Raw genomic sequence first — 14,192 nt, 5'->3', positions numbered from 1 at the left:
TGGTGGCACATGCCTGTAATCCCAGCTACTCCAGAAGCTAAGGCAGGAGATTCGCTTGAACCCAGGAGGCAGAGGTTGCCGTGAGCTGAGATCACGCCATTGCACTCCAGCCTGGGCAACAAGAACAAAACTCCGTCTCAATAAATAAATAAATAAATACATACATACATACATACATACATACTTTATAAACATTCTCTGATAGAGCTGCCTTTATAGATTTCCAACTATCCTTCATTAAAATAATTTAATTCAAAATAAACAGTTAGGGAAGTTTCTAATTAAGAATTTATCCTGAGGTAAAGCTGACAGAATATTAGACCAATTTGATGAAGAAGTCACTTTGAACCACACAGGTTAAGCAAAGAAAAATCATTTTTAATATAACAATTCTATATCAAGAGATATTCCTTAAATAATATACCAATGAAAATGTGTTCATAAATGAAAAAACTTTGAAAAATAAAATCAGACAAATATCAAGCACTATTACCAACAATAAGATGTTATAAGTTTTAAATATTACAGCCATTTTTATATTTTGGCTAAAAAAAGGGCTTATATGAAAAAAATGCATCGAAAAACATCATTTTTAAACATGAAAGAACAAACCAGAAGAATTCCAAATTCAGATAGATTTTTGAAACTTTTTATTTATATTTTGGTCTTACAAATGATCACTTTTAAATGACTTTTCTGTAAGAATGTAAAACTCAAAAATTTGCCAAGTAAGTATCTGATCCACACAAATCCTTAGAAAGGTTTTCTGTGTAGTCTTCATTAGCGCAAATCTTTGTGAATGTTTCACTCTTACTGTAGGATCTTGAATATGTTTTACAATAATGAAGCTACAAAGTTTTTATGCAGTACATTCATTATAAACTATAAATAACATTTGTATTAAAAAGAAAGCTGGGTAATACAAAAATAGGAGAGACTCTGAGGAGCAGGCAATCTGTTGAGGCTCAGTATATCTTATTTGCTTTGTAGTCTGCTGTCATTCCTTTCAAAGAGCACACAGCGCATGAGGCATAGTAATCATCTGTCTTGTTAACCTCTCTAATTTAAAAATCTGTTGTTCGTAAAACTGGACCAATTATCACAAACTATCATTTGCATAATTAACCGCAAGTCTGTTACAAAGCATTTTGTTAGTGGTATCAACAAATGCAGGAGGATGGAAATTTATAAAAAATGGGTTTTGTTAAGCTTGCCAACTCCTTAGATATCATGGACTATACTGCCATTTCACGATTTAATTAGATATTTAATGCCTCAAGTAAAAGACTATCAATGGAAGCAAGCAAAACTAAATTATTTTCTAGGTGCTGTAATATTTCATTTGATAAGGTAACAAAAGGATAGGACAAAATTTAAGCAAGATTTATATGCGTTCCAACTTTTCACTCAAGAATTCTTCTACACTGTCTGTGTTCCATTTGAGAATGCTTAGTTCTTCAGCAATGTTCCCATTGTCGTCCAAAAGCTTTAATACAGGGTCTGAACCACGGACATACTACAAAAAAGAGGGACATCATCATTACTTTCTGTTCAGACACAGCCTTCTCAGCCTCATCTAAGACAAAGCAATTCAATCCAGTTTAAATTTAGCAATTAAAAAAAGGCTTTTAGACATGACAATAAACAAGTCTTAAAGGAAATCTTTAAGGAGAAGAGTTTTACAGGATTTTGGAAAAAAAGGAGAATTTAAAAAATCATTCATTCATTCATTCATGAGAAAGGGTCTTGCTCTGTCACCCAGCCTGCAGTGTAGTGGCACAATCTCAGCTCACTGCAACCTCCACCTCCCGATTTCAAGTGATCCTCCCACCTCAGCCTCCCTGGGACTAGAGGCAAGTGAAATTACTTTACTTTTAAAGAGGAAAATATCTATTAGTAGCAAGACAGTTTATTTGGGATTTGAGCTTATTACTGAAATTAACAAATATGTAATGCCCACATGATACTCTCAAATGAACTTAAAATTGAATGGAGGCAGACAAGTTCAAAATAGTTGAGAAAATGATGGTATAAGAGCAATGTTTTAAAATAGGCTGCGCATATAAATTTGCAGGCACAGAATCAATCACATACTGGATCATACATTTTTCTTGGCTTAACAAACCTAATGATTTTAGCTGTAATCAGTTTAGAATGAGGCTGGGTTCCTGAAACTTCAAATCCATTAGTTGGGTCCAATATTTCTCCAGAGAGCTCTGAGAAATTCTAATTCTGGATAAATGTGACAACAGCCATTCATTAAGAGATCAAATATTCAATTTTAAATTAAGCAGCATTGGATAACTAAAAATGTAGTTATGTAGTTCGACAGTGATGACAGAGTTCTTAGAACTTCTTTCCAGAATTATGCTTCGTTTATCTAGGGTATTCTGGGGTTGTGAACTGCAAAGATAGAGACTAGCTCGGATGTGATTATTAACACTTGTTATATTCCCAACCCATGTGTGGAGTTTAGAAAAATAGGCCATCCAGGCTAATGAATCAATCAATAATAACATTACTACTTAAACATTTTTGGCCAGGTTCCTTTTTTTTTTTGAGACGGAGTTTCGCTTGTTGTCCAGGCTAGAGTGCAATGGTGTGATCTCGGCTCACTGCCACCTCTGCTTCCTGGGTTTAAGCAATTCTCCTGCCTCAGCCTCCCAAGTAGCTGGGATTACAGGCCCCTGCTACCACACCCAGCATTTTGTATTTTTAGTAGAGATGGGGTTTCACCATGTTGGCCAGGTTGGTCTTGAACTCCTGACCTCACGTTATCTGCCCACCTAGGCCTCCCAAAGTGCTGGGATTACATAGGTGTGAGCCACCGCACCTGGCCGGTCAGGTTACTTCTTAAGTTAAGGATTTTTTTCTTTTTTTTGTGCTTGGATTTGAGATCCCAATATTTAAAAATGTTTATTTATTAGAAAACTTATAATCCCAAAAGGAAATAAGAAATTAGATATAATATAGTTGTAAAAATCCTCAACAAAATACTAGCAGTCAAATCCAGCAATGTGTATAATGAATTATATGCCACAATCAGTTGCAAACACCTATCTGATAAGAATTTGTATTCACAATATACAAAGAACTCTTAAAGCGCAGCTTACCAAACAAACAAACAAAAACCTCAATTAAAAGGTAGGCAAAAAAACAAAAACAGACTAACAGGACCACTCAAACTTAAAAAACTTCAGTGCATCAAATGAAACAAATGAACAGAATGAAAAGACAACCCAGAGAAGGGGAGAAAATATTTGCAAATCATATATAACTGATACAGGTTTAATATCCAGAATAGATGGAACCTCCACAACTTAACGACAACAACAAAAAACCCAATTATAAAATGGGAAAGGACTTGAATAAACAATGTTCCAAAGAAGATAAACAAATGGTCAACAAAATGTTCAACACCATTTATTTTAAGAGAAATGCAAATCAAAGCCACAATGAGATAGTACCTCATACCTATTAGGATGGCTACTATCAAAAAACAGAAAATAACAAGTGTTCACGAGGATACAGAGATATTGGAACACTCGTGCCCTGTTGGTGGGATTGTAAAATGGTGAAGTCTTTATGGAAAACAGTATAGAGGTTCCTCAAAAAATTAAAAATAGAATTACCATATGATCCAGCAATTCCGCTTCTTGGAATATAGACTCAAAAGAACTAAGAAAAGGGCCTTGAAGAGGTATTTGCACACCCAAATGTCATAAAAGCATTATTTACAATAGCCAAGGGATGGAAGCAACTCAAATGTCCACTGATGGATGCATGGATAAAGAAAATATGAGCTGGGCACAGTGGCTCATGCCTGTAAATCCCTATTCTTTGGGAGGCTGAGGCAGGAGGATCGCCTGAGCCCAGGAATACAAGACCAGCTTAGGCAACATAGCAAGACCCCATCTCTATAAAAAAATAAAAAAAATTAGCTGGTCATGTTGGTGTGTACCTGTGGTCCCAGAATCTTGGGAGGCTGAGGTGGTAGGATCGCTTGAGCCTCAGAGAGTGAGGATGCAGTGAGCTGTGATCACATCACTGCCCTCCAGCCTGGGTGACACAGTAAGACCTTATCCAAAAACAAAAACAAAAAAGTGTGTGTGTGTGTGTGTGTGTAGTGGAATACTATGCATTCTTAAAAAGGAAGGAAATCCTGTCACACAGTACAACATGGATGAACCTTGATCCAAGTAAATCAGTCACAAAAGAACAAATACTATATGATTTCACTCATAGTATCTGAAGTAGTCAAAACTACAGAAACAGAAAACAGGTAGTTGTCAAGGGGTGGCAGGAGGGCGGGGGTGGTGGTGGGCACAGAAAGATAAAATTAAGTGTTTAATGGGTGTAGAGTTTTAGTTTCACAAGATGAAAAAGTTATAGAGACCTGTTACAGAACAATGTGAAAATACTTAATACTGGACTGTAGTACACTTAAAAATGGTTAAGATTGTACATTTAATATTTTTTACCACAATTTTAAAAAAGAGGGCAAAAGATCTGAACAGATATCTCACCAAAGACACACAGATGGCAAATAAACACATGAAAAGATATTCAAATCATGTATCATTAGGGAATTGCAAATTAAAACAACAATGAAATATCATCACATACTTGTTAGAACAACTAAAATCCAAAACAGTGACAATACCTAAAGCTGGTGAGGATGTGGAGCAATAGGACCTCTTAATCACTGCTAGGGCAAATGCAACACGATGTCATCACTTTGGAAGACAGTTTTGCAGTTTCTTACAAAGTTAAACAATCTTAACTGTATGATCCAGCAATTGCACTCAGTTATTTACCTCAATGAGTTGAAAACTTATGTGTACACAGAAATTACACAAAATATTTATATTAGCTTTACTCAAAATTGCCCCAAATTGGAAGCAATCAAGATGTCCTTCCACAGGTGAATGACAAAACTGGTAATAACGAGTAACATTCAGTAATAAGAAGCCAATCTGAAAAGGCTACATATTGTATGGTTCCAAATATGTAACATTCTGGAAAAGGCAAAATTATAGAGATAATAAAAAAATCAGTGGTGGCCAGGCACAGTGGCTCACACCTATAATATTACCCAGCACTTTGGGAGGCTGCGGCAGGTGGATCACTTGAGGTCAGGAGTTTTGAGACCAGCCTGGCCAATGTGGCGAAACCCCATCTCTACTAAAAATACAAAAAAACTAGCTGGGCATGGTGGCGCACTCCTGTAATAAAGCTGCTCAGAAAGCTGAGACATGAGAATTGCTTGAACCCAGGAGGTGGAGGTTGCAGTGAACGAAGATGGTGCCACTGCACTCCAGCCTGGGCAACAAAGCAAGACTCCGTCTCAACCAAAAAAATCAGTGGTTGCCAGGGGGTGGGGAAGAGGGAGAGAAGTGACCTGAACGTGTGAGGACTGGAGATTTCTTAGGGCAGTGAAACTCTTCTGTATGATACTGTAATGGCAGATATGTAATATTATGCATTTGGCAAAACTCATATAATTATACAACACAAAGAATGAATGCTAATGTGAGCTATTAAATTTAATTAATATATCAATATTGATTCATCAGTTGTAACAAATATACCACACCAATGCAAGATGTTAAAACAGGGTGGGGGTGGGGGCCAGGGAGTATACGGGAATACTCTTTCCTTTGTGTTCAAATTTTCATAAACCTAAAAGTGCTCTAAAAAATAAAGTCTATTAATTAAAAAAAATATTTTTCAGTGAAATTAAAAATTTAAATTGATACATAATATTTGTACATGTTTATGGGGGAAAATCATTTATTCAAATATTTACTTTAATTATAAAATAAAGAAATTAAGGCTAGAAAAAAGAGATTTCCACTACAATCACCTTACCTTGATTTGTAGTCCTCTGAACAGTTTGGGTTTATCACTCCTAACGAAAGCTTATAAAAAAAGAAGAAAAGATTCAGTAGTTCACTTCCAAATCCAAGCTAGCTAAAAAGATTAATATAAAAGTGAAAATAAACTTAACAAATCAAACATTACATCCTATATGAAAAAAATTAAGAAAATTTAAACATCTATGGATAAATGGAGAGACATACCATATTCTCCAATATTTTAAGACATTAATTGTTTCAAATTAATAGAAATCCCAAATTCCAATAGGATTTTAAGGTTTGACAAAAGTGACAGACAGTACAGCTCAACTTTAAGAGTAATGTGTAAGAATAGTCAGGGCAATTTTTAAAAAGATATGGAGAGAGAATTTGTTCCATTGTTTATTAATATACTATGTGATACTGATACCAGAACAGATAATAGAATAGGAAATTAAAAGAGATAAAAATGTAAGAATTTTTTAACGTGCTAAAGCTATCAAATCAGAGACAGGGAGAGGGGAAGGGGAGAGGGAAAAAGAGATATATGTTTGTCTGGCGGTGTGTATGAGTTACTCAACAAATACTTCTGAGAAAACTGCCAAACTGTTTAGAAAAAAATAATCACAGAACTAATGAGTCATGATAACTGCTAAAAAGGAGAGGTTAAAAATACTACCAAAGGCTACAGCACAGAGAACTTACATAAATATGGAACACAAAATTCTACTCCTAAGCATGACCCAAAAGGAAATGTTTTATAGATATGCCTATGTAAAAAAAACATCAGGACAGCAAAACACCACCATAAGCAAATTAAAAATAAAAATGACAAACTGAAGAAAATTATCTCTAACATCTAATATATAAAAGGGCTCTTACAAATAAGGAAAAACACTATGTATAGCAATATGTACAAATATAGAAATGGTCAATGAACATTTGAAATAAATGTTCGACTTCACATATAACTGAAGAAGTGCCATAATAATGAGGTACTCATATTCGGAATTACAAAGATTACAAAGAATACTAAAGGTTAGAGAGGGAACGGGGAGAGGGATTTTGCTGGGAATGAGCTATGGGAGGAATATAAATGGGCACATCCTTCCTGAAGGCTATTTAGCAAAATCAACCAAGAGTCTTAAAATGTACATACTTTGTAAACCTGCAAGTACATTTCTAGGACTTTCTTTATTCTGAGGAAATAACTTATAAAAAGTCTTGCTAACCAAGTCTGAAAATTTGGAAATAATCTAAATGTGTAAAACGATATTAGTTAAACAAATTAATATTTACCACATAATCATTAAAAAATTATGATCTATATTTAGTGATAAAGAAAACTTTTATGTGTAAAAAGCAAGGATTTTTCCTTTCTTTTTCAATTTGTTTCCTACTGTTGTTTTAAAAAGGCGAATATTTTCATGTGCAAATGAAAATGCCCTAAACAAATCTTAAAATATATGCAGTGGTTCAAAAAATGTTTACTGTTATTATTTTAATAGAGGCCTATACATGGGGCATTTATTTGGGACAGTTTTAAATGAATGTTTTCCTCTGTTTTGGTTGTTATCAATCTATATTTTACCAATTTTCAATAATGATCATGCCGAATTAATTCATATTGAAAGGTGTGTCTCCCTCCCTCCCTCCTTGCTTCCCTCCCTCCCTCCCTCTCTCTCTCTCTCTCTCTCTGTTTTTCTTTTTTGAGACGGGGTCTCACTCGGCTGAGCGCGGGGTCAGCCTCGGTCTTGACCAGGCTGGAGTGCAGTGGCACGATCTCGGCTCACTGCAACCTCTGCTTCCCAGGTTCAAGCGATTCTCCTGCCTCAGCCTCCCAAGCAGCTGGGACTACAGACGTGTGCCACCACGCCTGGCTAATTTTTTTATTTTTAGTAGAGACGGGGTTTCACCATGTTAGCCAGGATGGTCTTGATCTCCTGTCCTTGTGATCCACCTGCCTTGGCCTCCCAAAGTGCTGGGATTATAGGCGTAAGCCACTGTGCCCAGCCTGTAATACATTTTTCTAAAATAAAAACAATTGTTTCATTTAGATACTTGATCGTTAATACCAGTTATGATCATCTGCATAATTCTCATCTTAGATTTTATAGTGACACACATGCTCTTGAGAACTTATTTTTACTTTAGAATTAGATAGCAATAGCACTACAGATTTGCTTCATTATGAACATCTTCACACATTTGACTCAAATATCTCACCTAATCCTCCCCTACAAAATTTATTTCAAAATGAAACCAATTATGCTATTCTGGCTTATTAAAATATCATTTCTATTAACTTTATCCTTTAGGATTTTTCCAGATATTCTGCAAACTCCTGAATCCCCAAACAAAAATGATCTTATGATTTTTATTGCCTTTTATGCTGTTCCTCTGGCAAATGCTATTTGCATGTCTGTGCAAAATACTACGTAACACGCAGTAACTGTGTCTACATGCCTTCTCTACTACATACGAAACCTTCTGGTAAAAGGACTATTTTTATACATATATTTTTGGATCCATAACAGAGCTTAGCATACTTAATAAATAGTTCACTTATTAAAAATATATATTTTTTTGAGACGGAGTCTTGCTCTGTCGCCCAGGCTGGAGTGCAGTGGCATGATCTCGGCTCACTGCAAGCTCCGCCTTCCCGGGTTCACGCCATTCTCCTGCCTCAGCCTCCCCAGCAGCTGGGACTACAGGCACCCACCACTACACCTGGCTGATTTTTTTGTATTTTTAGTAGAGATGGGGTTTCACCGTGTTAGCCAGGATGGTCTTGATCTCCTGACCTCGTGATCTGCCCACCTAGGCCTCCCAAAGTGCTGGGATTACAGACGTGAGCCACCGCGCCCAGCCACCTAAAAAGATTTTTTTTTTTTTTTTAACAGACTGCAATAAGTGAACAAATTTAAAAGGAATACTAAGATGAGTCACTAATTACTATTTTTCATCAGTTCTTTCCTTTTCTCTCTGCTAAACGTAGATCCATAGCTTCCTAATTTTGAATGAGAATATCTGTTAAATACCTTGTAGCAGCAAATCACATTTTACAGGCAGTAAATAAATCTTTTAACAAATATTTGAGTACTCATTATATACACATGGCATTCGATAAGCTACATGAGAATATGAGGAAACTGAGTTCTTTAATGTTACTACATCTACAGTCTGCTTAAACAGATCTGCAACAAATAAAAAGATAAGGTGATAATAAAAACAATGTCATTAACAATTGACAATAAGTACTCCAAGTTCAGAGCAAGGAGATCTTAGTATGTTAGAGTCATAAAGAAACAAGAAACAAAATAAGAACTGAGAATTTATGTTCAACATAAAATAGTCCTTCTTTTGACATAATCTAAAGGATTCAAAAGAATTTTCTCTTACTACTTCAAAGTACTCCTAAAATTAGATATTTCTTAAAAGTCAAAATAGCCCCAAAGTCAACTTCAAATATTTTACTGAAGAAAGTAAACTGAAAAAGTATGATAAAAATGTATGCTAAGAAAGGCAACTGTGCTGGTGGATCTTCAGCCAGTCAGGAAAAACTGCAGTTCCTCAAGTTCAATGATTTTGGCCTCTATTTTATTACTAAACCTACCACGGTATTTAATTTCTCAATGTAAACATACATCATGGCTCAGTTATGAATGAGAAAAAAAACTCAAGATGTTTTACAAATTGTAAGCAAAATAACGACAGCGAATTTTAAAATTGTATAAAAAGATTGGTATTTGAATACATAATATTATTTGTTGTATTCTTCTGACTTGATCACATTGTAATCACGTCATGTGCTCTATAGCTGCATGAGTCATTAAATATGCAAATAGCAAATAAAGTCCAAGAAAAGAAATAATGGAGCTTATGGCAACCTTAAAGAGACTTTTGTTTTCTTTTAAAAGATTCTGGAGGAGGGCAGCTGGAATATTTTATTAATAAGTTTCGGTATACAAGAAAAAATAGTCATCACCACCATTTACCATCTGGGTTCAGTGAACTCTTTATTTTTGTATTTTTTAATGATTTTATGAATAATTTTACAAAAGAAAGGGATAGTGAAAAACAAATCTATTCGAAAGTTTAGTATTAACCACACAAACTCAAACATTTATTCCCTATTTTCCTGATTTTGAAGGTAAATATAACCAAAATGAGCAACGTGCTTTGAATGCAACTAACGGCTCATCGACTATCATGCATGAAACGGGAACACAGCCATGCTGTAAATATTGATTCCAGATTCCAAATACATTTCTAATAGGCTGTAACTTATTTTTACTCTGGCTCTTTTTTTGTTTTGTTTTGTTTTTTTTGAGGCATAGTTTCGCTCTTGTTGCCCAGGCTGCAATGCAATTCTACGATCTTGACTCACCGCAACCTCCGCCTCTCGGGTTCAGGCGATTCTCCTGCCTCAGCCTCCCGAGTAGCTGGGATTACAGGCATGCGCCACAATGCCCAGTTAATTTTTTTTTTTTTTTTTGTATTTTTAGTAAAGATGAGGTTTCTCCATGTTGATCAGGCTGGTCTCGAATTCCCAACCTCAGGTGATCCACCCACCTCGGCCTTCCAAAGTGCTGAGATTATAGCCGTGAGCCACGGAGGCGGGCAGATCACCTGAGGTCGAGTTACAGACCAGCCTGGCCAACATGGTGAAACCCCATCTCAATACAAAAATTAGCCAGGCCTGGGCCTGGCGCGGTGGCTCACGCCTGTAATCCCAGCACGTTGGGAGGCCGAGGCAGGTGGATCATGAGGTCAGGAGATCGAGACCATCCTGGCTAACACGGCGAAACCCCGTCTCTACTAAAAATACAAAAAATTAGCTGGCGTGGTGGCAGGCGACTGTAGTCCTGGCTACTCTGGAGGCTGAGGGAGGAGAATGGTGTAAACCTGGGAGGTGGAGCTTGCAGTGAGCCGAAATCACGCCACTGCACTCCAGCCTGGGCGACAGTGTGACTCTGTCTAAAATAAATAAATAAATAAATAAATAAATAAATAAATAAATAAAATAGAAAATAAATTGGCCAGGCATGGTGGTTCATGCCTGTAGTCCCAGCTACTTGGGAGACTGAGGTAGGAGGACTGTTTGAACCTGGGAGGCAGAGGTTGCAGTGAGCCGAGATCCCCCTACTGCACTCCAGCCTGGACAACACAGCGAGACTCCGTCTCAAAGAAACAAAACAAAACAAACAAAACTATTATTTCCTTTCTGACCTTGGTAATATATTGTTTACTCACTCTTGATTTCTGAGAAAATTCATTCAGGATATTGTCCAATGAGGTTTCAGAGTCTGAGCTTCTGCTCATAAGATCAATTTTACTATCATTAGAGTCTAGAATAGGACTTTCTAATAGAACTTTCTGAGATAAAGGAAATATTCTTCATCTGTTCTTTTTGGTATGATGGTTACTGACCATCTGAAATGTAGCTAGTGTGTCTAAGGAACTGAATGTTTAATTTTATATAATTTTAAAATTTAGGCTGGGCATGGTGGCTCATGCCTGTAATTCCAGCATTTTGGGAGGCTGAGGCGGGCACATCACCTGAGGTCAAGAGTTCAAGACCAGCCTGACCACCATGGAGAAACCCCGTCCCTACAAAAAAATACAAAAAATTAGCTGGGCGTGGTGGCTCATGCCTGTAATCCCAGCTACTCGGGAGGCTGAGGTAGGAAAATCGCTTGAACCCAGAAGGTGGAAGTTGTGGTGAGCCAAGATTGTGCCATTGCACTCCAGCCTGAACAATAGGAGTGAAACTCCATCTCAAAAAAAAAAAAAAAATTATTAAAACAGCATGTTTGGCTGGTTGGTCACTCCAGGTCTAAAGTGTTATTTTATCTCTTTGCATTCATTTTCTGATCCATTTAATCATTAGAAGAGTTTCTGTCAATTTTCTTCTCTACCATTATGGGCAGAAAGCAAAAAATTCCAAATTCTCAAATGTGTTCAAGAAAGTTTAAAAAAAAAAAAGACTACAGAAATGGCGTCATACTATGTGGGTCACACAATAAAAAAAATCAAAGAATGATTCCCTGCTAATTTTTTTTTTTTTTTTTTGTATATTTAGTAGAGAAGGGGTTTCACCATGCTAGTCAGGCTGGTCTTGAACGCCTGACCTCGTGATCCGCCTGCCTCGGCCTCCCAAAGTGGTGGGATTACAGGCGTGAGCCACCATGCCCAGCCACCAATTTGGAGATTTCTAAAGAAAATCCAATCACTCTAATTTCCAGAAAATGTTCCTATGTCAATTTATTTGTCACTAATAAAGGCAATTCTATAAATAACACTGAAAGTGATCAAATAAACAGAAGTGATTTAAAAACAGATTAAATGTTTCAGCTTTTCCCTTAGGACTGTTAGCAAGTCATTCATGCTGCCCCCTAGAAGAGCTAAGTTTTGCTATACACACTGCTCAGAATGTCAAGGGATTTAGGGCTAACTTTAAGGAGTATTAAAAAGGAGTATTTTAAAAAATAGTATTAAGGAGTATTAAAAAAAAAAAAACCCCCAAAACCCAAACCCACATCTGTTCTCCTCCTTGTTCTATAAAGAGGGTATATGTGGAAATGGGAGGATAATAAGGAAGTATATGTTCTGAGGTTAAAGAAAAATGTTTGAATTATGTTTTTTCAAAATCACAAACACGTGAAAATATAAATGAAAAAAGAGACAAAATATACTCAGACAAAATATAATCCTGTTGATTAGAAATAAGTATATTTGAACTAGAACATACTCTAAATAACAAGGTCATACCATATCCAGAAACGTCAATATAGAGAATGGCAACAATAGACAACCTAATTCTCAACTGCGTTCAACAAAAGCTATTCAGTAATCAAAAAAGTATTTCTAAAACAGAAAATTGGCTGGGCATGGTGGCTCACGCCTGTAATCTCAGCACTCTGGGAGGCCAAGGTGGGCAGATCGCCCGAGGTCAGGAGTTCCAGACCAGCGTGGCCAACATGGTGAAGCTCCATCTCTACTAAAATACACACACAGAAAAGTTAGCTGGGCGTGGTGGCGCATGCCTGTAATCCCAGCTACTCGGGAGGCTGAGGCAGGAGAATTGCTGGAACCTGGGAGGTGGAGGTTGCAGTGAGCCGAGATCACGCCACTGCAATCCAGCCTGGGAGACAAAGTGAGACTCCGTCTCAAAAAAAACAAAAAAGGAAAGAAAATTTACTATTACATACATCTGGACTGCAAAATTGTGTCATCCCATTAGGACAATTTAGAATCACTTGAAAACAGAGAAGGGCAACTTAAGAGAATGTAGGAAGACTGGAAGTACAAAATGAAGACAAGACAAACTAAAAAAATTATGACTTTTAGGAAAAGATGAGAACTTTTTATAAATGTTTGAATCCTGTAAATTCATCAAGGGCATATAACAAATGGAAACACAGGCTTTTCACCAGATTCTCATTTGTCAAAAGTGGGGGCATCCCTTGAATTAGATAAATTTAATAAATCAGTGCATTCATTCCATAAATATTTCAATTCCTCTTAATACCAGGTGCAATGTTACATAGATTTTGGGTATATCAATGATTAAAAAACAAAAAACAAAAAAACAAAAACAGAACACAAACTTTGAGTTCTAAAGACTTCCCAGTTTGATAGAGGCAAAAGACCAGTATGCCAAATATAATCTTATGTAGGAGGTGTTATGGAACATAAAGAGAAAAGTAAAACACTGTTTAAACACCACCCAAAAACAATGCTGGAGCTAAATTTTGAATAAACTGGAATTTGCCACAAGAATTGGGAAGGAGTACAAGTTAGCAAGAATATTCAGTGTGTGCAAACACACAGAAGTCAGAGCTCAGAGAATTGCAAATAGTTTTGCATAAACTAGAGATGTGAATCTAGAAAAGAGAAACCATGTCATGGTGGGTCTTGTATTTGATTTTGTATGTGACAGAGAACTTTAAAGGATTTTGAGCAAGAGAGAGATACAATCAGATTTGTTTTATGAAAAGGGTCTCTTTTGGTTGTTGAGTTAAAGAGGTAATGAAGTAAGAAAAGGGAAAAGAGGCAGACTAGATAACAAGTACCTAATCCTTTTAGATAAAGATGTTAAGGTCCTGATTGAAAATACAGAAAAGAGAAAGGGACTATGAAGGTTATTACTGAGGGAGAAGAGACACGACATGGTGACTAACCGGATATAAAATGTGAAAGACCAATCATGATTCTTGTGTTTCATGCTTATGCCTTTGCCTGATCATAACGCCATTTATAGAAACAGGGAAGCTGGTCTACTTTTTAACAGAGAAGAGGATTAATACAGTTTTTGGACATGCTGGGTTT

General features: G+C 36.4%; 1 protein-coding gene across 2 annotated transcripts in view; it reads right to left on the bottom strand.

Annotated features, from left to right (window-relative positions):
- Positions 1 to 357: 357 nt before the first annotated feature.
- The window catches only part of SELENOF (selenoprotein F), a 50,469-nt gene continuing 36,634 nt past the window's right edge, over positions 358 to 14,192 (bottom strand). The window contains exons 4-5 of one of the 2 annotated variants that reach the window (XM_003260018.4): positions 5,872 to 5,921; positions 358 to 1,516 (exon numbers count right to left, since the gene is read on the bottom strand). In XM_003260018.4, coding sequence (XP_003260066.2) covers positions 1,385 to 1,516; positions 5,872 to 5,921 — 182 coding nt within the window. In that variant the 3' untranslated portion in view covers positions 358 to 1,384. The remainder of the gene's footprint in view (positions 1,517 to 5,871; positions 5,922 to 14,192) is intronic. The other variant, XM_012500520.2, reaches the window with a different exon arrangement.

The sequence above is a fragment of the Nomascus leucogenys genome, chromosome 12 (assembly GCF_006542625.1).
Source record: "Nomascus leucogenys isolate Asia chromosome 12, Asia_NLE_v1, whole genome shotgun sequence".
NCBI classification, from domain to species: domain Eukaryota; kingdom Metazoa; phylum Chordata; class Mammalia; order Primates; family Hylobatidae; genus Nomascus; species Nomascus leucogenys.
Note: the sequence above shows the minus strand (reverse complement) of the source record. Positions and strands in the feature narration are given on the sequence as shown.